The 25,471-nt window shown below is 38.7% G+C and overlaps 2 protein-coding genes across 7 annotated transcripts in view; one reads left to right on the forward strand and one right to left on the reverse strand.

The window, feature by feature from the left end:
* Positions 1 to 12,809, reverse strand: part of exd3 (exonuclease 3'-5' domain containing 3) — a 46,753-nt gene extending 33,944 nt beyond the window's left edge. Inside the window, exons 1-12 of one of the 5 annotated variants that reach the window (XM_044333631.1) lie at positions 9,747 to 9,871; positions 9,168 to 9,340; positions 8,167 to 8,226; positions 5,054 to 5,118; positions 3,882 to 4,043; positions 2,785 to 2,970; positions 2,592 to 2,645; positions 2,297 to 2,436; positions 2,098 to 2,204; positions 1,933 to 2,006; positions 567 to 605; positions 268 to 434 (exon numbers count right to left, since the gene is read on the reverse strand). In XM_044333631.1, coding sequence (XP_044189566.1) covers positions 268 to 434; positions 567 to 605; positions 1,933 to 2,006; positions 2,098 to 2,204; positions 2,297 to 2,436; positions 2,592 to 2,645; positions 2,785 to 2,970; positions 3,882 to 4,043; positions 5,054 to 5,118; positions 8,167 to 8,194 — 1,022 coding nt within the window. In that variant the 5' untranslated portion in view covers positions 8,195 to 8,226; positions 9,168 to 9,340; positions 9,747 to 9,871. Of the gene's footprint in view, positions 1 to 267; positions 435 to 566; positions 606 to 1,932; positions 2,007 to 2,097; positions 2,205 to 2,296; positions 2,437 to 2,591; positions 2,646 to 2,784; positions 2,971 to 3,881; positions 4,044 to 5,053; positions 5,119 to 8,166; positions 8,227 to 8,785; positions 8,805 to 9,167; positions 9,341 to 9,746; positions 9,872 to 12,512; positions 12,532 to 12,669 lie in introns of those variants that run through there. The other 4 variants (XM_044333632.1, XM_044333634.1, XM_044333630.1 and 1 more) reach the window with 4 other exon arrangements.
* cdc37l1 (cell division cycle 37-like 1) lies at positions 11,959 to 25,075 on the forward strand. 2 transcript variants are annotated; one of them, XM_044333637.1, is made up of 8 exons: positions 11,959 to 12,085; positions 12,185 to 12,314; positions 13,443 to 13,742; positions 13,935 to 14,028; positions 15,586 to 15,701; positions 17,013 to 17,135; positions 17,369 to 17,542; positions 21,825 to 25,075. In XM_044333637.1, exons 2-8 carry the CDS (start codon positions 12,210 to 12,212, stop codon positions 21,942 to 21,944), a joined length of 1,032 nt encoding a protein of 343 aa, XP_044189572.1. In that variant the 5' UTR covers positions 11,959 to 12,085; positions 12,185 to 12,209; the 3' UTR covers positions 21,945 to 25,075. The 2 variants fall into 2 exon arrangements, with proteins under 2 accessions (XP_044189572.1, XP_044189573.1); XM_044333638.1 differs by having other exon boundaries at positions 21,828 to 25,075.
* The last annotated feature ends 396 nt before the right edge of the window (positions 25,076 to 25,471 follow it).

A 25,471-nucleotide genomic window follows, 5' to 3' on the forward strand; every position in this document is an offset into this window, starting at 1 on the left:
CAAGACATTAGGTCTTATGATTTAGCATAGTATCTCAATGAAATATGAGATAGGTAATGTAAATAGTAAAGCAGATATATTCAGTATAAAATGTATAATAACATATTGACCTGCCATGTGTGAGAATGGGGATGTGGTGAATAAAATTTAGGCTCCATGTTGCAATTCAGGGATAAAAACACACCTATTCCTCTTTTTTATAAAGAAGTACAGCATAATCATACTACAAATTGCATAATAGGTTTATGCATATTTTGGCTGACTCACTGTAGATGAGGCGGTAGACTCTGCTGTGTGTCCCATACCCCTATGGGAAGGCGATTTCTGGGGACGCCGTATCTCAGTGACCATTGAGAGGCTTTCTGAAGACCGCTGTACCTCACCAACATCTCCACCAACTCGATCTGCAGCTCAACGTCATCTGCCACCACGTACTATACGTGCATGATACACACGTACATTTAAAAAAAAAAAATAAATCACAGAACATGTCCAGAATATCTTATTATCGATACTATTATATATACACTCTTTCTTTCTACACACGCATATGCTCACACACCCACCTGTACATGATCACTCCAGTTCTGCTCTGTCATGCTTTTCTATGAGAAAACAAAAAAAAATGACGAAAATCAGTATTTTTTATTTGAGACTAATACCTGTAACTGGTTAATCTGACTAGACTTTTTCAAACTATAATGTTGTTGAATTAAAAATAGACAATGTTCCCAGCAGTTCTATCATCAGTGGTAAATATAGATATTACCATTTGGTCTGTTCCCACCAGTCTTTGCTCCGCATGCTTATCTACTGCCACCAATGTTTTGTCAGTGTTTGAAGGTGACAAGACCTTTGTTTTATCATCCTCTTAGATAGCGGACTCTCCTGAAAGTCTTTGCAATATGTATTTATGGATAAAGTCAGGAGAGAATAGATACTTTATTACTTTTTTTTTTTTTTCTCTCAAACTCACAGGTCTGAGCCTCAGAGTTTTTCCTTAGTGAAACTCAAATGCTTCCCTCTGCTCATGTTTTTCGGAAATTGAATCCATCCTTCACTCTAAAATCAACCCATATTCCACTGAGATCTGTTACCAGCTTATGTTGGAGGAAGCCGGAATTTAACAATCTTGTTCGGTAATTAAATTTGACGTGTGTGTAGCTAAAACCAGAATATGAGGTCTAAGAAACGAAAAAAGATATTTTGAATAAATATTTCTCGAGACATAATTAGTCCCTCAAGACAGAAGGAATGTTCTGTACATACTGTTTACTATAGTTTTATTCATATGAAGAGAATGAACAGGGTCAGTCAGCCAAACTCTATATATCACTTTATAAAAATTAAAATATGGGCTGTTTAATTCCTAATCATTTTATGCAGTGTATGCACCAACTTAGCTTATCTTTAACCTTGGAGATTTCAACATCTCTGTGGGAAAGTCTTCTCTTTCTTTTCCCATGTACATCACACTCATTCACAAAAAGCCCAGTAGCTGCTTCTCTTTCACTTATATTTCAGAATATCTATGAAAACCCTCCTTAGGAATCAGAGGCTGAGCTTAAGTACATTAATTAATTCAAGGCTCTTTTATATAGTTTGCAGACGGTAAAGAGTATAATCTTGAAATAAAATTTAAAAGGCAACCATACAGTCTAGTATAGTTTATAGTTGCAAATTTTGCAAAACTGAACTACAAAGTCTATTTGGTCTTGGAAACTAAGGTCAGAAACAAATGCTGACATGTTCTTAGCTGGAGGCTTTTCATAGCTGAACAGATAAGACTGCCAAGAAATCAATTAAGAAGGTAGATTTAAGTCATGTACTTAATAAAAGTGTTGAAGATGGTCTGAATAAATACAAGCTAAAAAATATAAATCACTGATGATATACCTGATACATACCTGGTACATATTATGTATCACTTACCTCCACAAACTTCTTGTACATGAGAAACCGCAAAGAGTCTAGTCTCCTCTTGTGCAGAGCATTGGGACATAGTCCTGTATCAAAAACATGACATCACAGTAATTTCTGCCTGAGGTGCACACATATATATGCCAAAATGAACTACACATGTGCACCATAACACACCTTGATCAATGTCGAATTTCTCCACAAGTCGCAAGACATGTTTTGTCAGCATTTTGGGTTTGATCTGGCCCATGCAGTGTTTGGAAACGGAGAGGCGAGGGAACTGCCTGCGGAAACACACGCAGCCATACAGGTTCATACAGCAGCGAACTCGTGCCCACATTTTTAGGCTCCCGACACATTCGTACATGCTCCATACTTGCTTATCACATCCACACAGAAGCTGGGGTGGCACCAGGAGTCTAGCAGCGTGACCAGTCGTCGTTCCAGTTGATTGTGGCCTGTGACATACGACTCTGCCAAAGACAGCTTATCCTGCAAGATTAGCGGTACGCACATCTGTGGAAGAAAATTAGAGAAAACTATTTAGGAAGTTAGTTAGAGGTTGAGATGTTCAGAACTGACACATCTAAAGTAAGCTCATATATTCAGCGTTTATGGATGAACATGCACAAAAGGTTATACAGACGTATCCGCTGAGAACGTTTTCTCACCTCCTCCATATTTAGCTCCTTCTGTAACTTCAGCTTCACACTGAGCACTACCGCCTGTGAAAAACAGAAGTAATTCAGTGTTGCTACTAAAATAAATCTTTTATATTAGTTTCATTTATTTTTACTTCCTAAATCTTTGTTTGAAAAATAATTTCTCCCAAAAAATAATGTTAACATCAAATGAAGAACTCACCTCTTTGTAGCAGTTGAGAGCCTGTAACCTCACAATGTGCAGTTTGAGGATGGCCGGATCCAGGGAAGTGAGTTGGTAGATATTTATGAGACTGTCTACAAAGCCGGGCTGGGTATCTGTTAGTAGGCTAAGAGCCCGACGTTGGAGGGCGATTGCTTGCTGCTCTGACAGTGAACTCAGTGTAACCTGGTGAAGGGAACCAAAAAAAAAAAACAATCTCAGAAAAGTTTCAAAAATAATAGACTGAGATTGAAAACATGAAGGATGGTGAAGAAACAGAGAGTCTGAGAAGTGAAGCAACAGCTGTTGAAATGGAGTTACACTGAAAGTCATTTGTCATGAGACAATAGTTCAAGACTACAAACATACTGTGCTGTGGCTTAGTAGTCTGTCTGTGATATACAGTTATTATTATAAGCTGGCTCTGATAATAGTAGTGGTAGAATGTGTGTGGACATAAAGGTATATTATCGGGGGAGCGGGAATAGTTTAGATGATCAATGTGTTCCAGGATTCTCTTTTAAGATTCAAAACACCTGAAGAAACTGGCTTTGAACTCACTCACAACCCCCTTCCAGACATCTACTTCTCTACATAAATGAACTTCAAATGACTGAAAAAGACACAAATCATTTTTCTCTGAATATTGTTCCTGCCATCTTCCAACTTAGGGCCTTGTAACATTTTTCTACCTCTTCACCCTGCTCAGGTCTTAACACTGTGCAGTTACATTAATGTCTACAGCAAACACATTGCCGTGGTCTAACTGTGTGAGTTTATACACATTTTTTACCAATTCATAAAGACAGCAGTGTGATAAAGCTCAGATATAGGCCTGGTTATTATTCTAATATGTACTATCTGTTAAGCTATTTATCTAAAACAAAGATAGCCGTAACACTTCACAGAGTGAAAAAGTGGGGAAAAATCTTTTTAAAACTTTTTTCGTAGAGATGGTGCACATAAACAGTTATAAACTGCTAAAGATGACACAGGCAGAACTGGTCCAGAAGTACAGATCTGAAACTGGTCCTGCAGCTCCAGCAGTACTTTTTTTTTGGTTGTTTAAAAACATTTGCTCGATGAAGCTGATCTACCTGAGGATGTTCCTTTATCCATGTCTGGAATTCCATGAGGATGTGATGGCCGAGGGTGTGGCTCCGACCCTTCTGTTTACCCGGACAGCTCTCCAGGATTGTCAGTAAGGCCTCCAGAGGTTCAGACAGCTTTGAAAATCCCTGGAGGGCTGCCAAATGTAGCTGTGAGGAAACAGAGAGGGAGGGAGCGGCGTGAACAGAAACTAAACTGTTAGAGAGGAAAATAGAAATGTGTAAATCATTACAGCTTTATCACCTTTTTTGAATCATTTTTGCAGGTAGATTCATGCAAAAGAACAATGACATCACTAATATATAGTGTGTATCATTACATGGAATTAATAATCAGATGTTAGGTTGTCATCTGATGCCTTTGTTCAAGGGAAACACCTCAGTTTGTGTCATAAACACTGTTGTTTCAGTTTCAAACACTTCAAAGTTCTTGTTCGCCATCTTCTTCACATATGATTCATGTGTAATTTTTTATTTCTAAAAATGTTTCAGTGATAACAGAATGGAGAGTTTTAAAAAATGGTTTTCCCTTAAGGTAACAGTGTTACATCATCATAGAGTGGAATATTCAACAATGAACCGGATATAATTTGTAATAAATATTACATGTTTTCTACATTTTTGCTAGCAAATCATCACCTGGGGATTTCTATTTTAAGAGACAATGTTGTTAGTTAAATTAGGTTACTGGCATGTGAATTTTTAGAATACCACAGTAGCTGTGAGCCCAGCAGACACACTGGCCCGTGACACATTTTGGTTCACAACTTAAGAATGCAAACTCTGGCATTAGAAACTTCCTACACTAGAAAATAATATCTGTGTGAGAATGCCTGGCGCTCTGTCTTAATTTGCAAAACAGATGTCATCCACTCAATATCCTCCTCACACAGATCTCAAGTTCATTCAGTGCAACGCAAATGCCTTCCTTCCTACTGACACACTCTGGTTTCCTCATTAACAGACAGACGCACACACCAGCGAGCTTCATTTAAACATGCCGGTATCCGAGCTCTCTCTCTCTCTCTCTCTATCATGTTCCTTCCTCTGCAAGTGCTTCTTGCAGAGACACGAGGACTCGATCTCCCTACTTTTGTAAACACACACACACTCGATATTGCATGTGTGGGATTGACACATGCTGTGAAAGTGACTCTCACCGTGTGCAGATCTTTCTGGTTCCATAGCTCGAAGAGTTGGACTGTCAACGCGGTGGGGTCAAGACCTGTGGGGATAACACACACACACACACACATATATGTGAGATGGGGTTTCACTCTGACCTTTGACCTTTATCAACCTGTCAAGATATCAAAGCTAATTGAGTTTTTAGTTATTTTTGACTCTTTGAGGCACTTGATGCCCTTCTAAACTTACTTTTGAGCATTAAAGTCAAGAGTTCTGCTGAATCTTCCAATGACAAGACATTTATTTTTTTCCCATTAGTACAATTACCAATATTGCTTATAAGCTCTTCCAAACAATGACTCCTCGTTACTCTACCTGCCTGTGAATTCTAAATATACGTTTGGTCGTAAGAAGTATTCTAAAAAACCATGTAATAACTTATTTTGTGTCCAACCTAAATCTTAGCTTGTATGTAACATGATATACTGGAAATATTGTTTGTTAAAACAGGCATAGCTGAGTAGCCATAACGTCAAATATTATTTCTTTAACAGGCATAGCAGAGCAGCCATAACATCGGATTAACAGCTGAGGCTGGTTGGATAGTAGAGGAACCCGGCATTAGCTCTGCATTCCAGCTGAATCAGCAGCCAAAATACTCTACAGAAGACTCTCTGGGCACAGTTTTTTTTTTTTTTTTTTTTTTTTGGAAGGCCACAGTGGATAAAATGGCCTAGAAACAGGGGAAGATGTGTGCTTCATGTTTTGCGTCTATCTGCCTGTGCATGTGTTCCACTCAACCTTCCAGCTTCTTTCTGTCGCTCATGCTGTGTGGGCTTCACCGTACCTGCCCCCCTACCTCCCTCCCTCCTTCCCAGGGCTAGTTTTCCTGTTCTCCGCTCCCTCCCTGCAGCAGCCTCTCTCGATTTTGTCTCGGATTTCCCCAGGAAAGGGCTATGCGGTGGTCATGGTGTAAAAAATACAGCCTTCCTGATGCATAGCCTGGGAAAGCAGACCAAAAGGCCTCTCCCTCTCTGTGTGTTGGCCTCCTTCTTTACTGTGTCTTTCCTGGCCTGACACTATTTACGTCCTTGTGTTCCTTCTAAAATATTCACTTTAGATGTCTGAGAATCTGTTATATTTACTCCTCTGAATTTCTACTTTAAAATACCATACTTAAAATATCATTACTCATTTTATCTCACTCCCATATTCATTTTTCATCACTTGTTTATGACTTTCCCTTTCTTCCCTGGAAGTCTCCCTCATTTTTGGTTCTCATTTTATAACAGCATAGCGATGTTAAGTCTAATTTTGGCCCATTAAGTACAGATCATGCATGTTTTGCATTAGCGCCAGTTAATTTCTAGACTATACAACAGTTTCAGCCCTTTTAAATCCATTTCCTATCTTCCAGTCAGTCAGTAGTTTAAATTCATCCCCACTTAATTTGGAAATAGATTTCCAGTCACTTGGAAGTTGCTTGAGATACTGTATGAAATATATCATAATGAATAGCACATCTGCTTTTTTTTTGTGAAAGATAACGCAGGACAGGCTTTTCAAATTACCCCCCCACTCACAAATATCTACGATTATCTCCCCATGAAACCATTTCGACAACAACGTTACAGCATGCAATGGAAAACTGTCAATGGCACCGTAGACTGTAGATTTGAGGTGAATGGACTACGACGTGCAAACACGGCTATGGTTGGAAAAGTCCTTTAATTTCAGACATTTGAATAGCTTCTGTTTCCATTGCTGTTCGGGTTCTCTGCTGTTATACACCCCCCCTCTCCAGCTCATTCATCCCACTGACCAACATGTGTACTCACACAAACAGCACAACCCACTTCACTTCAGTTTCACTGTTTGTGTGAGGAGAGGAGAGGAGAGGAGAGGAGAAGAGAGGAGAAGAGAGGAATGTGGAGCACGTAGCGTCTTTATAGTCTTGGCTGGTGGGTCAATGACAGAACCGGCGGCTCCCCATTCATAACAACATAATAACCCCCATTACAGCATACAAATACACGGACACACATACAGTAGATGCACTCATTCACCTCTGTGAAGGTGATTTTTTTTTTTTTTCTTTATTTGTTGAACTATGAGAGCTTGAAATATGAGAGAAATACTACATTTAACTAAGTGGACTTTAAAGTAATGTGACACTATCCTAGTCTCCCGCTCTTACAAAACAATAGAAGTCACACTTAAATTTCAGTAAAATTAGACAGAGATTAAACCCGCGGGCAGGTCTAACAGCCTGTTGCCAGGCAGCTGCCAAAATAAAAGGAAACACAAAGATCAAGTGTCTAAATGGGGCATTTGGTGTCACTACAGCCACCAGAACAGCTTCAGTGTGACTTGGCAGGGGTTGTGCAAGTGGCTCAACTCCACTGGAAGGATGCCACAACATTCTTCTACAAGTACTCCTCTCCTTTTGTATTTTGTTGTAGGTGCTAGAAAAAGCTTTCAACAGGTGACACTGCAGGATCTCGAAGACAAGGAGATTAACAGCACTTGTAGAATTTTGGTGCTTATTAAAGCAGTGTTTGTGTGTTAATCACCTCTCCAGAAGTGACACACTACAGCTCGGTTTCTATGCCAGTATAGACTGACACATACCTACAGGCTCCAGTGTGAAAAAATAATGATGGTGCTGATATCGTTGTACACTCCGTGAGCTCCTTGTGTGGTGTTCAGCAAACTAATGTCATCAAGAAACACATATAAATTACAAATCTTGGTAACTTTGCTTTGGCAACACATTTATTTAGTAAGGGTGCCTTAAAATGTAGTTCTGGTACATTTAATTTAATGTCGTCAAGCAGTAGTTTCAGCAAGGTAATCCACCACAGCCACAGACTCAATCAAATCAGACTGATATGCCTGTATTCACTGCTTTTGAAGTTGCTTTAGTTACACTTGAGGTAAACAAAGTTACTGTTCTTTTCATAAATGTGTTTTTCTGAGGATGCATACTTGTTTGGATTAAAAAAAGTCAGCTTCAATACACGTGCCTTTTAACCACGGTACCCTGAAGGACATTAGTGGTCCCAATACAGTTAACCCTCCTGTGTTTAGTTTCTAGATCAAATATTGAAAGAGAGCTGTGTGTTGTGATAACTGTGATACGAACCCACTGCCTCTGGAGTGTTGTGGTTCATTTCTGTCCACAGGATGGCGAGCTGCTGTCACTCTGTAGAGGAAGGCACGCAACAACACAGTTCTATAAATAGGTCTCCACCAAAATTGATATTAAATATATTGTATTTCACAATTAAAAAATATTGTTAGTCAGGTGAACTATCTATTTTTCAAGAAACATCAAATTAGGTAATACATACGGTACTATGGTAAAGCCAAAGCACTGAGCTAATACGCCAAGATACCATTTCCTACATACAGCATGTTAGTAAGTGTGTGTTCTCAACTATGTTGGGCAACAACTTTGCAGTTTGACATATATCACTGTACCAAAAACAAACTGAAGTGACAAACTTAAAAGTCCCCCTCCACTCAAATATTTGTTTTTCTTCTTGTTCCTACAGTTGAATGTTTGAACTTCACTGTGCAGGATGATGCATGTGCAAAGTTTGACACAAGAAGTATGTTTTCTCATTTATCTGCTGAAAGTGGAAAGTTTTTCTGTGCTCATTGAAGATCCAATTTTAAGGGGCGGGCCTACGATCCTACGATCATGATTTGTGACATCACAAATAGTTTGTAAGCCAATCCTGGTCCAATATTCACCTTACACATGTGTGATGTGGAAACTTGAAGCCTCCAGTGCAGAAACACTGAGAATGGACTTTACAGTGAAGTAGGAGACATCTCATGTCCACCAGTTAAACTTCTGAAATGAAATATGTTTACATATATATAGAATTTTTTTTAATCAAGGAGAAGTAATAAATGTAGTTTTAAGGATTATTACAAGATAATTTAACTTTTTTGCAGCAAAACCATATCAGACACAAATTATTATTCCATCTTAAAACATGTCTGGAGGGGATCTTTAAAGAAAGTGGAGAAGAAAAAGTCATATATAGACCAACTTCAAGTAAAACTGTTCAGTACTTAATGATTATGAACCAGTTTTGCTGATATTATCATTCCTGCACACACACACACAGAAACCTGTGGGAACAGCAGCCTGAGAAAGGGCAAGATGCCAGCTGGCTATGAAACTTGATTTCAGGCTGAGGATGTTTTTTTTAGGCCTGAAGTCTGGTTTGGTTGTTTCTCCCTGTCTGAATGTCTGCAGGCTGTAGAGGCGGGCTTTGGCACTCAGCACTGTCCTGGCAGCAGCACTTTTTTTCAGGAGATTGAGGATGAAGAGAGAAGAGATACGGCACACCTGCAGTCAAGTCTGTCTACTTATCTTCTATCCCCACCTAGTGGTAACAAAGACGCATCCTACTTCCTCTGTGCTGAGTTTCACACTCTCTGTTAGCAAACATTAGCTTGTAAGACCCAGTCAAATCAAACATACACTCTGACGAGACCCGTGTGTGTGTTCATTTCATATTTTCTCGAGTGTTTTTGATGCAAGTGTCCACTAAAAGCCATAACCGTATTTGTAGTTTTCAGTCTATTGGTTGGCTTGTGTCTCATTTTAAGCTAGCTCACAACTCAGTGCTAACTTGTCATATTGCTTTCCGGTAGACAATCGACTTTATTCGTATGTTTATAAATGAGCAAAAAATATTTACTTACAGTGGTGTCACGTTGTGCTATTGACGCAAATACACTAACCATGCGTTATTTTCTTGCTGTTCGCCTACGTCAGACAGAAAAATAACTACCTACTTGTACGTTACGTCACAGACGGTTCGTTTAGTTGTTATTTGAGCTATTTCTGCCCTGCGTATAACCTCTCAGGCAGCACTTTCTCTCACACGGCACTGAAACCTGGCTTCTTTTGTGGACTTGCCAACCGTATCCACAAAAGTACTTCACAATTCTGACAGTAAACATAAATATCCACAGCGTTAGATACGAGATTGATGGGAGTTTATTGGGAACGGTGCATACACTGTAGGTAAAGTTGCCTGTAATCCCAAAATCGGGGCACAGCCATTCTCTAAAGCTGCTCTTGATCTACTCCTTGGTTTTCAGTGGAAGCTGTCGGGTTCAAAGAAAACTACCGCCACCTTCTGACCGAGGACTGCGGAACAGACCGCTAAATACTGTCTGTTTGTTTTCTTCTTTTAAAAGAAAAAAAGCACATTTCGTTTTACAACAAATTTTGTATTTCTTGTATTTCTTTGTATTTCTTTTTCTCCATAGCCTGGATTTTTTTAAAGAGATAGCTGGATAGATAGATAGATAGATAGATAGATAGATAGATAGATAGATAGATAGATAGATAGATAGATAGATAGATAGATAGATAGATAGATGAAAAAGAAAAGAAAGCAAACAAAACAAGCCTATGAGAAATAAGAAGAAGTAAATATCTATATATGTGTATACATACACATATGTGGAGTACACAACAATAAGCACAAAATAAATAATTTAAATAAATTAGGTAAGAATATTGAAAATGGTCGAGAGTTTGTCAGTCCGGGATGGTAGTAAAGGTTAGTATATCAGCATATGCAAAAAATGGTCTCCATGTCTTCTTAAAACTGGCAGATGATCCTCTCAGTGTACACCTAATGTTTTCCATATTAACAAAGTAGAAAATATCTCTAATCCAAGAGTGATGGATAGGTGGAGCAGGGGAGATAATAGAATATAACCCTAACTATAATATACTATTTGTTGAGTATACACTGTTCAATGATGTTAATATGCTATAGTATAGTACACTGTACATTAGTGCAAGTCAGGTGGATGTTGCTAAGGTAGTAGCCTAAGGTGCATGATTGTCCATGAATGTTACTTGATACTTGAATTTACATAATGTATATACTGTACATATGTAACAGTATGTACATATTGTACTTGAAAGATAATCACCAGATCAATCTGAGATATAACAGATGTGATGGATAATGCGTAAATGAAAATCCATGAGAGCAGTCTGTCTTCACTGTCAGAGGAGAGTCATTGTACAGACTGATGGCAGTTGGCAGGAATGACTTCCTGTAGCATTCTTTGTCACAGCCACATTTATATACCTTATAAAAGAGCCCTATACAATGACTTAACAACAGTCATTTTTCTTTGGAAGTGTATTGAGGAGGTAAACTTGGTAAACTCCAAATGAAGGCTGGATTACAAACCAGGCAACTACATACAGTACTATGCAAAAATAATAGGCGCTTTAGATGTTTGGGTTCTTATCCATCATGCAATACCATCAGAGAGGCGTCTGATCTGTCCCACATTTACGACAATGGCCCCAAACATACAACCAGAGTCCTGAAGAACTATCTTCACCTACAAGAAGAACAAGGAGTCCTGCAACAGATGGTATGGCCCCGACAGAGCCCTGATCTCAACATCATCCACAAAGTCTGGGATTACATTAAGAGACAGAGACAACTGAGACCCATAAATCCACAGAAGAAATGTGGCAAGTTAAGTCGCTTGGAACAACCTATCTGGCAAGTACCATGAAAAACTGTGTGCAAAAACAAAACAGTGTGCCTAGGAGAACTGGTGCTGTTTTAAAGGCAAAACTTGATCACAAACAATGTTGATTTCATTTAGGTTTCTTCTGTTTACTGAACTTTTTATGAAGTTAACTGATAAATAAAAAACTATTCATGGTATCATATTTGAAAGCATCCTCACTTTTAGTGCCTAAAAGTTTTGCACAGTACCGTATGTTAATATGACGCTGCCCCAAATCAAGTTTGTCTTATAATATAATTTTTATCTCATGATGACCTTAAACATAGCTTAAGTGTCCCTTGATTATAGACTAGAATAGAAATAATTGAAAGCGTGGACACGTGGTCCAAGTTGTTTACCACGTGCTCTGCGCGTCACCTCTAGGCAACTGATGTTGGCACCGCCGTTGGTGACTGTTGTTGTTGTTGTTTTTGGTTAGGTAACGTTGTTATTTACAGGAGCTGTGGTGCTTCATATTCCCCAGTCAGGTCTGTCGGAGTGTCAGAGTGGCATTTAGATCATATTTAACTCGGGGGGGGAACAGCGGGTCTCACAGTGCAACACTGTTTCTGGTTCTCCAAACACAGCTAGCCAGCTAGCGGCGCAGCAGTGATGGAGTGGCTGGGTAACGGAGCCCCCATTTACCCTGTCGAAGAGCCTGGCAGTGACCCAGCTTCACCGGGCAGGGGCTGCAGTGGCGTTCACCCTCACCAGCAGGTAAGTTAGCTCATGCTAGCCGACTGCTTGTTGGCGTCGACCTCACTTTCTGTCATAGAGGTAACTTAGCGTTCATGCTAACAGTTAAGCTAAGCCTGTTTGGGTGTCATTAAAGTGCCAAGTTTGATGTCTTGAACAGCAAGTAGCGTGTGTTTTTCAGTAGTCTTGCATTTCTTATTTCGTTGTTCAGTTTCTAACCTTTAATAAAGTGTAGTTTTCTCGTCAGTTGGGGAGATCAGAGGGGGCAGCTGACCTCCCTTTCATGGTATAAAACAGTCACTGCTAACCTGGTGCAAACCCACAGTCGCGCAGTTACTTTAGCCTCCTTCTACTTTAGCATATAAGGTAAACAGACCTCTTGCGCTGTCATCGTCCTGTGAGGACATTGCTGAAATCAGCTTCGGAAAGAGCTCATCCGTATGCGGGACGGTGAGATCAGAGGCCACAACAGGACACAGCAGCTCTCTCTTCTGTCAATTCCCCTGGTCCTCGATATTATCAGACACTGACAGCTGTGTGTGTGAAGGCTGGTTGATGACCAGAAGAGGCATTTAGGCTGTTTGTATAACCATGGATAGATGGAAACAAGCATTTATTTATTTTTAACCCTCTCACTCCACCCTGTTACAAATACAGCATGTCATGAAAGCTTAAAAGCTAATGGCCTAAATTTACTTGATGACTCAGAGCGATTGGGGAGTATGTAGATGTCAGCTGTTCAGTCCCAGGAGAGAGAATCATACTGTAGGCGGAAAAAATGATGTAGAATAGTTGGGACTAAAATAAGGATTAAGATTAGGTTTTAAAGTTAAGCCCCCTGGTGATGAGAGATATCCAGAATAAATATAATCCCTCTCTCCTCAGGGGGATGTTGTTGATGTGACCTCCTCTTATGGGGGTTTTTGCATCGTCAAACTTACTGGAGACAGATGGTGAAATTAAAATGCACAGGATTATTGTGTACACATTTGCAAATCAGTGCTCTAATATTTACATCTTAAGCTATCTTTTTATGCGTACACTGTCCTCTATGTGTACAAAGTATGGACTCTTTATTTGACTCAAGTCACTGACTGACTGTTCCTTTGATCTCTTGTCCCTTTTTCTTTTCATACTGTGTCACATCAGACACCATCATCTCACCTTTGTGATAGTGCCATGGCATCACTATGCCAGAGCCAGCAGCGTCGTGTTAAGGCCTCTATCGTGTCCAGCTGGACACTGGCAGAGGCCCAGGACCAGCTATGTTCTCTAGGCGTCCACAGCTCTGAGTCCCTGGAGCAGGAACGCGCTCGGACTCTGGCCTGCCCCACAGAACTCACACACACTGTGGAGGAGTGGCGCCGCAAGGAGAGCATGCTGGGGGGTCAGGAACCCAGCCGCAGTCCTGTGCTCGGAGCTGTCAGAAGCTGGGATGTTTTTGATAAGGTAAGAGTGGGAAATAAAACTTAACTAAATCACAAATGCAAACACAACTCCTGTCATTATTAGATGTTTTTAAGAGACACAGTTACATTGTGTTGTTGTCTGTTTATTAACATTTTCTCATACTTACTTTATTATATACTGCCCATGTAGTGAAACCATCAGCACTCAGTTATTGTCTTCTCTCTCTTCCAGAGTATTATCAATGTCCAAAGTCAACCTGTAGAAATGGATCAGGACAAGTGCAAGACGTTTCTCCAAAAGTATGAGCAAGAGATCAGGCATTTTGGTAAGTGACATGTCAAATCAGAATATGGCAAATAGGAATTGTCGAAAGGCTGGGTCTAGTTTGTTTTCACTTAAATGAAATATAATCTTTTAGCTGTGCAACTTGTGGCTTGAAGATTGTTGCAGGTTTAGGCAGGATTCGCTGACAGAGGTCATAGTATTAAGTTTTCATGTGCATACTTGAATGATTTAAGTTTTACTCGTTTCACATGAACACTTTCATATTTAACTGTGGTGGAAGGAGGCAAGTCGCCACTGTTTTTCAGCAAACTCCTGGTTCTTGTCAATTACACTATAGTTTGAATCAGCTGATTTTTATCCAAATTAGGAGTACTTCCTATGTAAATTTTTATAGAGGCACCATTTAAATTATTGCCAAAAACACTAGCCAGCATGAAACCTTGCACTGCATTAAAGAGTCTATATCACAGTCCTTACTTTCAACTTTTATTATACTAGTTATAATACTTTAATTATAACTTTTAGATAATTTCTATTATCTTAAAACATAGAGGATGATTCTGCTCATTGACCTCAATTCATATGACCTGAGTCTTATGACTGCCTGCAAATAAAATTCCTTTGGGATAATAATAAAGTTGAAAGTTGGAACAGGAAATGCAGGATACACAATTTACCCTGCATGTATCATCAAAACATCAAATGAGGGAATATCTTTTTGAAGAATGGTGTTTCTCAGCCTTTGCATTGATTCTACAAGTCTTTGAACTCTTCTGGAGGGATGAACACTATTCTTCCAAAAGATATTCCCTCATGTGGTGTTTTGATGATGGTGGTGGAGAGCGCTGTCTAACACGTCAGTCCAAAATCTCCCATAGGTGTTCAATTGGGTTGAGATCTGGTGACTGTGAAAGTCATAGCATATGATTCACATCATTTTCATACTCATCAAACCATTCAGTGACCCTTCATGTCCTGTGAATTGGGGCATTATCATCCTGGAAGAGACCACCCCCATCAGGATAAAAATGTTTCATCATAGGATAAAGGTGATCACTCAGAACAAATTTGTATTGATTTGCAGTGACCCTTCCCTCTAAGGGGACAAGTGGACCCAAACCATGCCAGAAAAATGCCCCCCACAGCATAACAGAGTCACCAGATCCCCTCACTGTGATGAGGAGTGATGATGGGGTGAAGCATTCATGCCTGTACCAGTTTTTCCTTTAATTTGTCACCCGTCTGTATAATTAATCAACATAGTAACATTCTCACAAAACAGCAGCAAATGTTGCAAGAGACAACATGTTGCACACTCGGCCTTGTATGAACAGGCTACTACTTTATCTCTGCAAACAAAAAAAGCATTTTTGATACAATTATTATCCTTTTGTCTTCTGTGTATTAACCATACAATCTGTAAGAAAAAAAATACTTCAAAGCACTTTTAAAAGTCACTGCAGTGCTTATTATATTACAGTTCCTCAGAATATTATCACTATGGAGTTTTTTTTTTGACAGTTCAAATGAAAAAACACTCATGTGGTTCTAAGTCTTCAGAAGACCTAATCTGATATACTTTGTTTCTATTCATCAGGTATGTTGCGGAGATGGGATGACAGTCAGCGATTCCTTGCAAACATGCCTCAGCTCATAAGTGAGGAAACAGCCAACTTCTTAATTCTGTGGTGCATCAGACTACAGCAAGAAAGGGTAATGTACTGAGTCCATTCATCTCAGCTCGTCAAACTAGAAAAGCCATGTAAACAACGAACCGCGTGCCTGAGCATGTGCACTGACATCTGCAGACAATGAAAATGCACTTTTGGAGTAGTTGCATAAACTGCACTGGCCACTTTGATTAAAATAGCCCTTTTTCACAAAATAAATTTCAACTTGTCATGGTAGGAAAGGTACAGGTGTTACTAGTAACATTAACGATGGCTCTCTTGTATTCACGTGTCCCAGTAAGCCATGACAGTGAGCCAGTATACACAGTAGCAGAAATCTGAAACTGAAACAGCTAAATGGAATTCACCCATCATTCATTTTATGCCAGTACAACATCCATCCATTTTCACTCCTGTGCTTTTCCTACTGAGTCAACAGAGTTCAACAAAGTAAGGCTGCATGCTAACTCACACACACACACACACACAGATAATGACTTCAATATAAACACCCTTCAAAGGAACCAGCATATATTAGGTATTTAAGAGTCAAATAGGTTCAACAGTTCTTTCTGTTGAGAAAGGCCTCATCTGCTTTGTCAGTCCCATTTGTGGGTCCTAATTTTCACATGTTCACAAGAAATTTTATTATTTTAATTTAAACTAATGTAGACTCACGCAATATGATTATTAGCAAATTAGCAAAAAAGGTAGCATTTTTGAGATACACTTTTCTTCAAAACGAAGAAAGATCTATGCTCCTCTCTCCTTTCTCAGGTCTATTCAAATAGAAGTAAACAGGTCGATGCACAAGTGCCTGGATATGTTTTAAAATGTGGGAGCAAACTTGGATAGATACATAATTAGCGAGGGGTATAGATATTACATTATGATATAGATTTGTGTATATTTCTCACTTTCCTCTTGATGCTCTGAATAATTCACTGCTGCACAGTGCTGCTCTGTCTTGTCTGTCCTTGCGCTGTCAGTGTCCTCTTTTTGCACCACAAAGTTATCAGTCACAAATTTGTTTTTCACTGCACAAGAAAATGGACGTATTGCGTGAGTCTCATGGTCAGTGCATGAGAGTTGGCAGCCCTGTACTGTATATAGCCCTGAAATGTATTTTTCATGAGATGTCTCCAAAGTCTTGCTCACTGATACTCCAGGAAGAGTTTGACTCCTAACACACCATATACTTTATATTACTGCATAGATGTTGAGTATTCAATTGTTCAGTAACTGTTACTTTTTTTTTTTTAAAGTGCTTTATGATGTGTGGGCAGCTAAAGAGGTTAAAGGTGCGTACTGTTAAGACACTCTTAAATCAGTTTTTTTGTTTTTTGTTCTGCAGAAAGAAGCACTAATGGAGCAGGTGGCGCACCAAGCCGTTGTCATGCAGTTCATCCTGGAGATGGCCTCAAATTCTCAGCAGGATCCAAGAGGCTGCTTCAGACAGTTCTTCCACAAAGCCAAAGTAAGGCACCTACATCTGATAGATACTGTATGTACAGTACTGTACCACCTGTGGCTTTCAACTGCTGTGTGTAGCCACATGATTTAACATAGTTTACGGCTCCATTCTTCAGTACATGTTAATACAGGCTGGGTGAATTTGATTTCTGCTGACAAAAGCGCAGACAGGTGCTGTGTGCTGTAAGCCATGCTGTGCTTTGTTTTCCTAACATTGTTGCCTTTGTTGCTGTGTAGGAAGGACAAGACGTCTACTTAGAAGTCTTCCATGCAGAGCTCGAGGCCTTCAAATACAGACTGAAAGAATACGCTGTCAAGTGTAAAGGTGATACACCCAACAACACTGAACAGCAGAGTACAGGCACACACTGCAGACTCGACCCCAAAGAAGCCCAGGACTCTTTACATCCAGTAAGTGTTTCTACTTGAGTTTCCTCCTAAGTAAATCATTTTTGTAGAGAAACCATGTAAAGATTGTCAATCTCTGAGGTAATATGATACATTTCTGCAATATTGTTGGGCTTATTATTTAAGATTACTTTTAGTTATTTTGTCGTATGCAATAACAGACTGGTTGAAAATTGACACAGATTATTGCAGATACCCTAGATGGCACCATTGAGTTATTATATAGATGTCAGTTCTCTGATACATGAAACTGGTAATGTTTTCTTTTAGCTGGCTGCTGGATTTTTAAGTGTCAGCTCATGTTTTGCTCTGTTTCTCAGTATTATAATGTCACACAATATAACCATTTTCACATTTGCTTGCTCACGTTCAGTTTTCATCTTAGCAGGATAATGACTTTGACATATTTTTGTCCCTTTCTGCATTATTTGTATATGTCTTGTTAGCTGCACAAATTACATGGTGGCACAATTACCTGGCTTGAAAACACACGTGTCTCTCCATCGTTTCTCACAAATGGTGACAATATTACAAAGCAAGAGGGAAGGATTCAGAAAAAAAATACACAAAAAAAACACTGCACAAGATACCACTTGTGTACACAGCCACTGCCAGAGTGTAACTTCACCCACATACTGAACACTTTATGTGTACAGAACACTCTACGCCAAAACCACCTGACACAGGAACATTTTCTCCCCCCTCGCCGCCACACTTATGAACAGTTAACTCACCGTGGCACTGTCCACTTACCCTGACCGCTGTAATACCCACTGTACCTACAAATTATATATATTTATTTTAGTCTAAAATTCAAAATGTGCAATGCATTTTACTCACTACTGTATATCTAAATAGGCTGTATATACTGTACATAACTACCTACTATACAGTATGTATATAAACAGAACAGAAGGGGAGATTGTGACTATATTTCACATTTAGTCTGATACTGAATTGGTGACACTAATCTTGGGTGCCCACCTTGAAACTGTGGTGATTGTATAGATCATCTGTGCTGCCGGGTTGAAGACGTGTGTGAAGCATCCACGTTTTAGAATTTATAGCTTTTTTGCAGCAACATCCATCTGAAGCGTCTCCTGTCATGGCTACAACTTTGTCTTTTATCAGAATCAGCTTTATTGGCCAAACATGTCAACACATACAATGAAAATACACTTAATACCTTTTATTATATGATATATAATATATAAATATTATGTGAGTGTGGACAGACATGGATGTAAACTGCAACTTGACTGGTTGGCAGAGGCATTCAATTGCAAGGTGGTATTTCTAGTTTTACCGTTTAATATATATCTCATCATTCCTTGCATTCTTTACTTCGTTGCATTATTTGTAACCTGTTTAAAGTTTACAGAAACAGGTCCACCTGTATATAGCTATTCCTTGCGTATATTTTTGAAGATTGTTTTGTTGTTATTCTGTGTAGGTTCACTGAGAGCCACTAAACTGGGGTCAAATTCCTCATATGTGTAAACATACTTGGCCAATAAAGAGGATTCTGATTCTGATACAAGGATCTTGAGTACATGTCAGTGATGTTATCAGACCAGACCTGCATAGAATATTTGCAGACAGCCTTTTGTCTTGTCTTGTCTTGTGTTTTTCTATCATTTGTAACCCCGAACTCCTCCCACATGGTAGAAATTTGGCAGAATATTCTCACTTTTAGTTTTATCTGACTTAGTCACATTTTTGCTGGAAGTGTAATATCTCAAGCTTAAACCTGATAAGTCAGTAGTGCAAAACAGAAAAGAACATAATTCTTATTTCTCAGGTATCACATATTCCATTGTAGCAGCAATCTCAACAGTTTTTCGTACCACAAAATCGATCTTGAGTCTCATACTTGGTTTATATCCACAGAAAAATAAATTGCAGTATTGTTCTCAGAGAGCAGGTAGAGGTTCAGTTTCAAGCGTTCTTCTTCTGCTTCAGTAGTTTAAGTTGAGGATTCAGGCTTTGGTTGGCTTGTCGTAACTTGAGTTTTGTGCCGAATAAAGTTTAGACTGACTATAGTCAAATCTTCAGAAGCGTTTACTACAAAATAAAATACTGTATGTGGAAATACAAGACTTAATGTTACTAATAAAACAAAACAAATTAACTTGTTGCAATAAAAGATTAACCATAGATGTATTTGATTGAAAAACAAATAAAAGAGACGTTTTTTCTCAATTTTCTCGAGTTCTCAGAGGCCAGCTCAAAGAGGAATCTCTTTGAGGCTTTCTTTCCAGTTAGGATAGTTTGGGTGTGTTCTAAAGGTTTTTCATGCCGCATTATTGATGAATATTCAATTTCTTCGTTCTTGGAGCTTTAGGTGTGGCTGGTGCTTTGCAGTCTGAAGAAAAAGAATTTTGGGGAAGTCTAATTTTGAGTTTTTACATGCAAAAATCACACTTCAGGTCACTGTGGCCTAGTATTTCACATTAAAGCTGTAAACACATTCTTTTTAATTAATGTTCAAGCATTTCATGATATTTTCTGATTAATAACAGTCCTGCAATCATATTTGTAAAACCGTTCAAGAAAACAGTTAAGTTTACACATGTTTCATAATACGTCGGTTCTTCTAATAACATAACAAACATTAATATGAATTAACACGTCACGATGTCTAAGCATACAACCTTCATTGATTCAACTTTCTCAAACTATTTACACATCTCAAACCATCTACTGAAATAAAGTTTAATATTATAGTGAAAGGAAATAAAGTTAGGCAACACTTATGTGATTAGATTACTTCCAGAAACATATTTAAATATAAGTTCAAACATTATATCTTTACATTCCTATTACTTCAGAAACTTCATTCTTTCAATACAACTACTTATCTAATTTAACTACTAAAATATGACTGTCTATGAGGTTAATAGATCACAGGTTAAACGCTTGGGTGATTTTAAAATACAAATCAATGGTTACCGAACATTCATTAACTCTTAACATAAGGGAATTTGACTCTTGTCAATAGAGGGCAGTATTATTACATGTAGTACAAAGGTAATAAATTCAAAGTCCTATATCTCTTTAGTAGATAGTCACACAACTATGAAAGTTATACTATTCTTCTTGTATTTACATGACAAATAACGTGATATAACTTGCATAATAATTAGACATTTAATTTACATGAATTTCAGGTTTGGCTCAGATTTGCAGAGAGGCTTCACAAGTTGTTGGTCAGAAATGGTTTCTAGGAGGTCTTTCTTAGTTTGTTGAGCATCACTAATCAACCCCCACTTAGAGGGTTACAAAGGTCGGTTCTGCAGGCCGAGGGTCTGCTCTTACCAACTTTGGAATCCAGGCGAGTCTGTCTCTTATTTTTCTTAGGAATCAAAGATTAGTTAACATAATTAACGAACAAGCGGTTGTCCTCCTACAAAATAATAGACAATATCATCACCTCTGTCATGCCTTTCTTTGTCATTTTCCCCATAATCATCATGTCAGCATGTCAGGTATCACAGACAATTCCCCCTCAGAGATTATTGTTTTGCGTCATTATGTTTCCAGGTTACATGAGTGGAGCCAGTGAAGTCATATTATGTGACCAGCAACATTCAACATTTAGATGAAGTAAAGGTGTGAAGTTGCCAAAATGCCACAGACTAAACTGTAAAATCATGAATCTATTTAGGGATCTTGGTTGAAAGCCTTTTGTAAAAGAGAGTGAATGAATCCTCCTCCCCTCTATTGGCCTCTCAGCTCGAGTTGCTGCCAAACAGCTACTCAGAGAAAAGAAAAAACCTCCCCCTCTTCTCTCAAAGAGGAAAGATGACCCAGGAATGCGACTGAGCCCATCAAAACCGACGCTTGGTTCTCCTGGTCTTGCTTTTAGAGTTGTGCTGTTTTCATCCTGTAGCGTCTTTCTTCACTTCAATTTGAACTCAAGAGTCCGTCTCTGAGGAGTGATTGCAAGAGCATACACAAATGAGAAATAGTTGTTCTGAAGAAAAGCCTTCCAGATTTTTGTCAGTTCATGGCAAAATCTTCAGAAAGGAAAATTTGTGAATCTACGATCAAAATTCTAGTTGCAGCTCAGATATGAGTGCATGAAATGTTAAAGAGGCAGAGTGAAGTTACATAACCCTTATAATCCCCTTATAATCTAACAAAGCAACAGTAGGTTAATCCTCAGAGTTTCTCTCTCTCTCCCCTTAAAACCTATTTTTGATTTTCATTTGTTCGTTATAAAAACACAAACCTGTGATGGTTTTGGTTGTCAGTGAACCCTCCTGTCTTTGTCTCTCTCCAGCAGGTGGCAGAGTACCCAATGAAGCGCTGTTTGGAGGCGGGACTGTGGACAAACACAGGGAGGTGGACAAAGGAGGAAGCTACAGAAACAGAGGATATACGCATGATGGAGACCTCCTAGGGAATGTGGGGTCGGCCACTGCTTTTCTTCCATCTTCCGCCGTCTCCCCGTTTAGGAACAAGCTGAGTTTGAAGCCCTCTTTAGACACAGCAAACCAGGCTGAAAAACGCTGGTGCAGAGCAGGAATAAAGGGAAGCATGATCAGTCTTGATTGATGTTCTCTAGTCAGTTTTCGGAGGAGAACCTGCAGGAAATAATGTTTTACAGTCAGTGTTGCTGTTATTATGTCACTGTGGTCGGCCTCCTGCAGTGTCTTTTACCAGCTAAATGCATGAGTTGTGTCATAACCCTGGTCTTGCAGACGGAGTCCTTATATCCTTCAATCTAGTTCCTTTTTTTCGCCTGAAAAAGAGAAACCTCCGGACTTGAAAGCAAAACAAACTGACAAATTGATAATTAAATCCAGACAACACCAAGAATACTAAACTGATAAAGTCTCCGGACAAAAGTTAGTTTGGTACTAAATCCAATCCCTGAAGTAGGACTCAGGTCAGTGGACATCTGAGGAGTATTGTCATAGGTGCTTAAAATGAATCATGTCAAGTATGAGAGAAGCATGACTGACTTTTGGTTAATGCTTAACATTTATATGTACAGTACGGCAAACTGATAGTTCACTACTCTGTGCTTGATGCTGTGTGTCTATTAAAAGTACAATTTAAATCTGCACAGGTGTAAAAAGAAAACAAACAAAAAACTGTCCAATAATGTGTCTACAGGTCCAAGTAAATATAAAAAAAAGGTGGTTGCTCAACAGGTGTGACCTGTTGAATAATTGGATTTCAATCATGAGGGGAAATAAAATTGCATATGATCAGGCCCTGCTAAGCATGTCAGGAGTTATGTCTTGAATGAGAAATATCTTGATCCTGGAAGTTTGATGCTTTTTTTCAAAGTTGGTTCACTACAAATGAACTCGCTGGCTGTATGCTCATGTGCAAAGAGCCGTTTTAAATGTGTTTAATGGTGTAATGACTAAATCTGTAACATATACAGATAGTAAGGATGCCCCAGTTGTGGTTTCCTTGATTTATGTTCTCTCCAGCCTTCATCCTGACAGGTTAGAATGAATTCAGAATCTTGGAGTAAAAAAGGCTGGATTCAAAGCTCTCGGTTCAGACTCTCACCTGTGAGAAACCTTGTTGCAAACAGATTAGCAGGAGAGGATAAATAATGCAGTAGCTTGTTGTCCAGAATGAACAGGTGTTTGAAGGAGGTAGATAAACATGGTGTCAACTTTTACAAGGCTTTTGTGACTTTGGCTTTTGTTACAAGGCTTGTTAACTGTTTGTTGCCAGTCCTTACTGCGCCAGAGAAGCCATAAAGAGCAGCCAGCTTTGTTGCTTGAAGTCGAGCATAAAGAGTTATAAAATTAAATGGAATAGATACGCACTGCTTTTACAAATGCAGAGTGGTTGTCATTATCAGTGTGGCCTTATATCTTCTGCTTCTGACCATGTAGGATACAGACAGATGAAGGTCGTCACATCAGAAGTGGGGCAGTTTAGGCAATTGATTCGTTTAATGAAAGGCAGGATAAGGGTTTTCCAAAAAGTATTCCTTAGTGTTGTCTGGAACAGCTTAGAGAAACTTAAACCTTCTTTACATCTACCATTAACATGCATCTTTGGCATTCAGATTTGATCTAGATGGTGTTTAAACATGTATGTTTTATACATGTATAGATTCACCCAATACAGAAACATCTACAAGGAATCATATACAAAATCACTAGAGACACATTTGAATTTTTTCAGTCGGCACACAAACACAGAAGATGACAATATACAGCTGTATTCTGAAAAAATTATTGTTGTCGTGGACTTAGTCCTTTTCTTTGACAGATAATTCAGCCTCACAGAGTTAATCGTTGGTTCATATTTATTTAAACGCCTTGATATAAGACAAATACAAATAATGAATAGTGCATGCCTTTTTAGTAAGCGCCTGCAGGATTATGTTTATGAGAAAACACAATATGATAACTCAGCATTTAATGCATGTCAAAGCACTCAGCTTTCGATGCAAATACGCATTTTGAGAAGGGCAAGATAAGCCCGGTTTTATGAGGATATTAAGGCAATTTTAGTGTCGAGTGTAAATGTGAATAATCCACATCTAGCTGTTGTCTGGGTGCAAGATGCATGATAATGTAAGGTGTAAAGAGGGAACTGTGTTTTGTCAGTTTAGTTGATAATTATTCATCAGCTGAATTATGCTCCCTTGGAATATATTTCATCAGGCGTTCACATAATCAAAGCCTAAAATTTCAAGCAGTGAGTTGAATCACACCTTTAAATACAGGTGATGCAGTACACGTCATGCTAAATTTCTGCGGTGTACAAAAGGTTTACTAGGTCTGTGTGGGCGTTCTGTATTATTTTTTGGTTCAGTGATAGGCCAAAATACTTTTTTATTTACCAGTTAAGTCATCTTTACCCAGCATCTGAAGCTGAGTCACAACCCGCCAGTTTCTCAATACAATCTCTCTGTGTCGACTGTCGTCCGTTAAAGTTCTCATTTCTGTGATCTAGATAAAAAAAAAAGTGCCGGTATGGAGGGGAGGCAAAAAAAAGGGCTGAGCTCTCCACAAAAAGACTTAAACTATATGTTTATATGCAGAAAGGAGCTCTCTGCATCTGAATGTGTCCTGCACTTTATATTTCTCCTTTTGAAACAGAAAGAAACTAGTTGGTTTTTTTTAAAGAGGTTGAGGTGGAGTGTTTAAAAACTGTATTATTCTTCCTCATACCGTGTTGTTGATTTTGTCACGTTTTTGTTGTTGTTCCTAGCCATCCAGAATGAAATCAGAAATTCTGAACATTTTTATTTCACTTGCAGGCTTTAGATGAGCTTGTGTTTTGAATTGTGTGACATTTTTTGTTTTATTGTTTCACTTTTGTATTTTTTGTTTTCTTCTGACTTTGTTTTTGTCAGAGTTCAAGGAAGTTTTTTGCCAGATTTTAGGCTTCCAGATTACTGTCCCCTGGATTACAATAATTTAACAAGACAACAAAAATTGGTATGAAAATCTGCTGAGCAACATGATCAGTATGATTTTCGCTGCACACTGTGGAATTAAAGATACCAGATGATGCATTAAAGTACAGTACATGCATTTATGATTTAAAGCTGCTGTGTGATGCATTGTTGATTATCATCATCTCACCATTTAGTTATTATTTCACAGATTTACATTGCACTGGTCTGTTCACATATACGGCATTAGAAACACTGTAAACAAACGGCTAATGTCAGCAGTAAAGCTAAAAATAATGTGTTGTAGACTTAAATGTTTATTTTTTCTCTTTTTTTTTCTCCACAGTGACTAAACTATGCAAAATGACTGTTTGGCCTTAACTGTTGTATTAAACGACATCCCAAACTATCTAAATATAATCACAGAATCTGACGTGGTGTAAGAGTTTCTGTCACTCAAGAGTCTATAATCTTGAGGAAAATTATATGAATTAGACTTGTCATTCACAGTAGGCTAGTGTAAGATTTGGCTTTATTGTCACCGTAAG

The sequence above is a fragment of the Thunnus albacares genome, chromosome 18 (genome assembly GCF_914725855.1).
Source record: "Thunnus albacares chromosome 18, fThuAlb1.1, whole genome shotgun sequence".
Lineage (NCBI taxonomy): Eukaryota > Metazoa > Chordata > Actinopteri > Scombriformes > Scombridae > Thunnus > Thunnus albacares.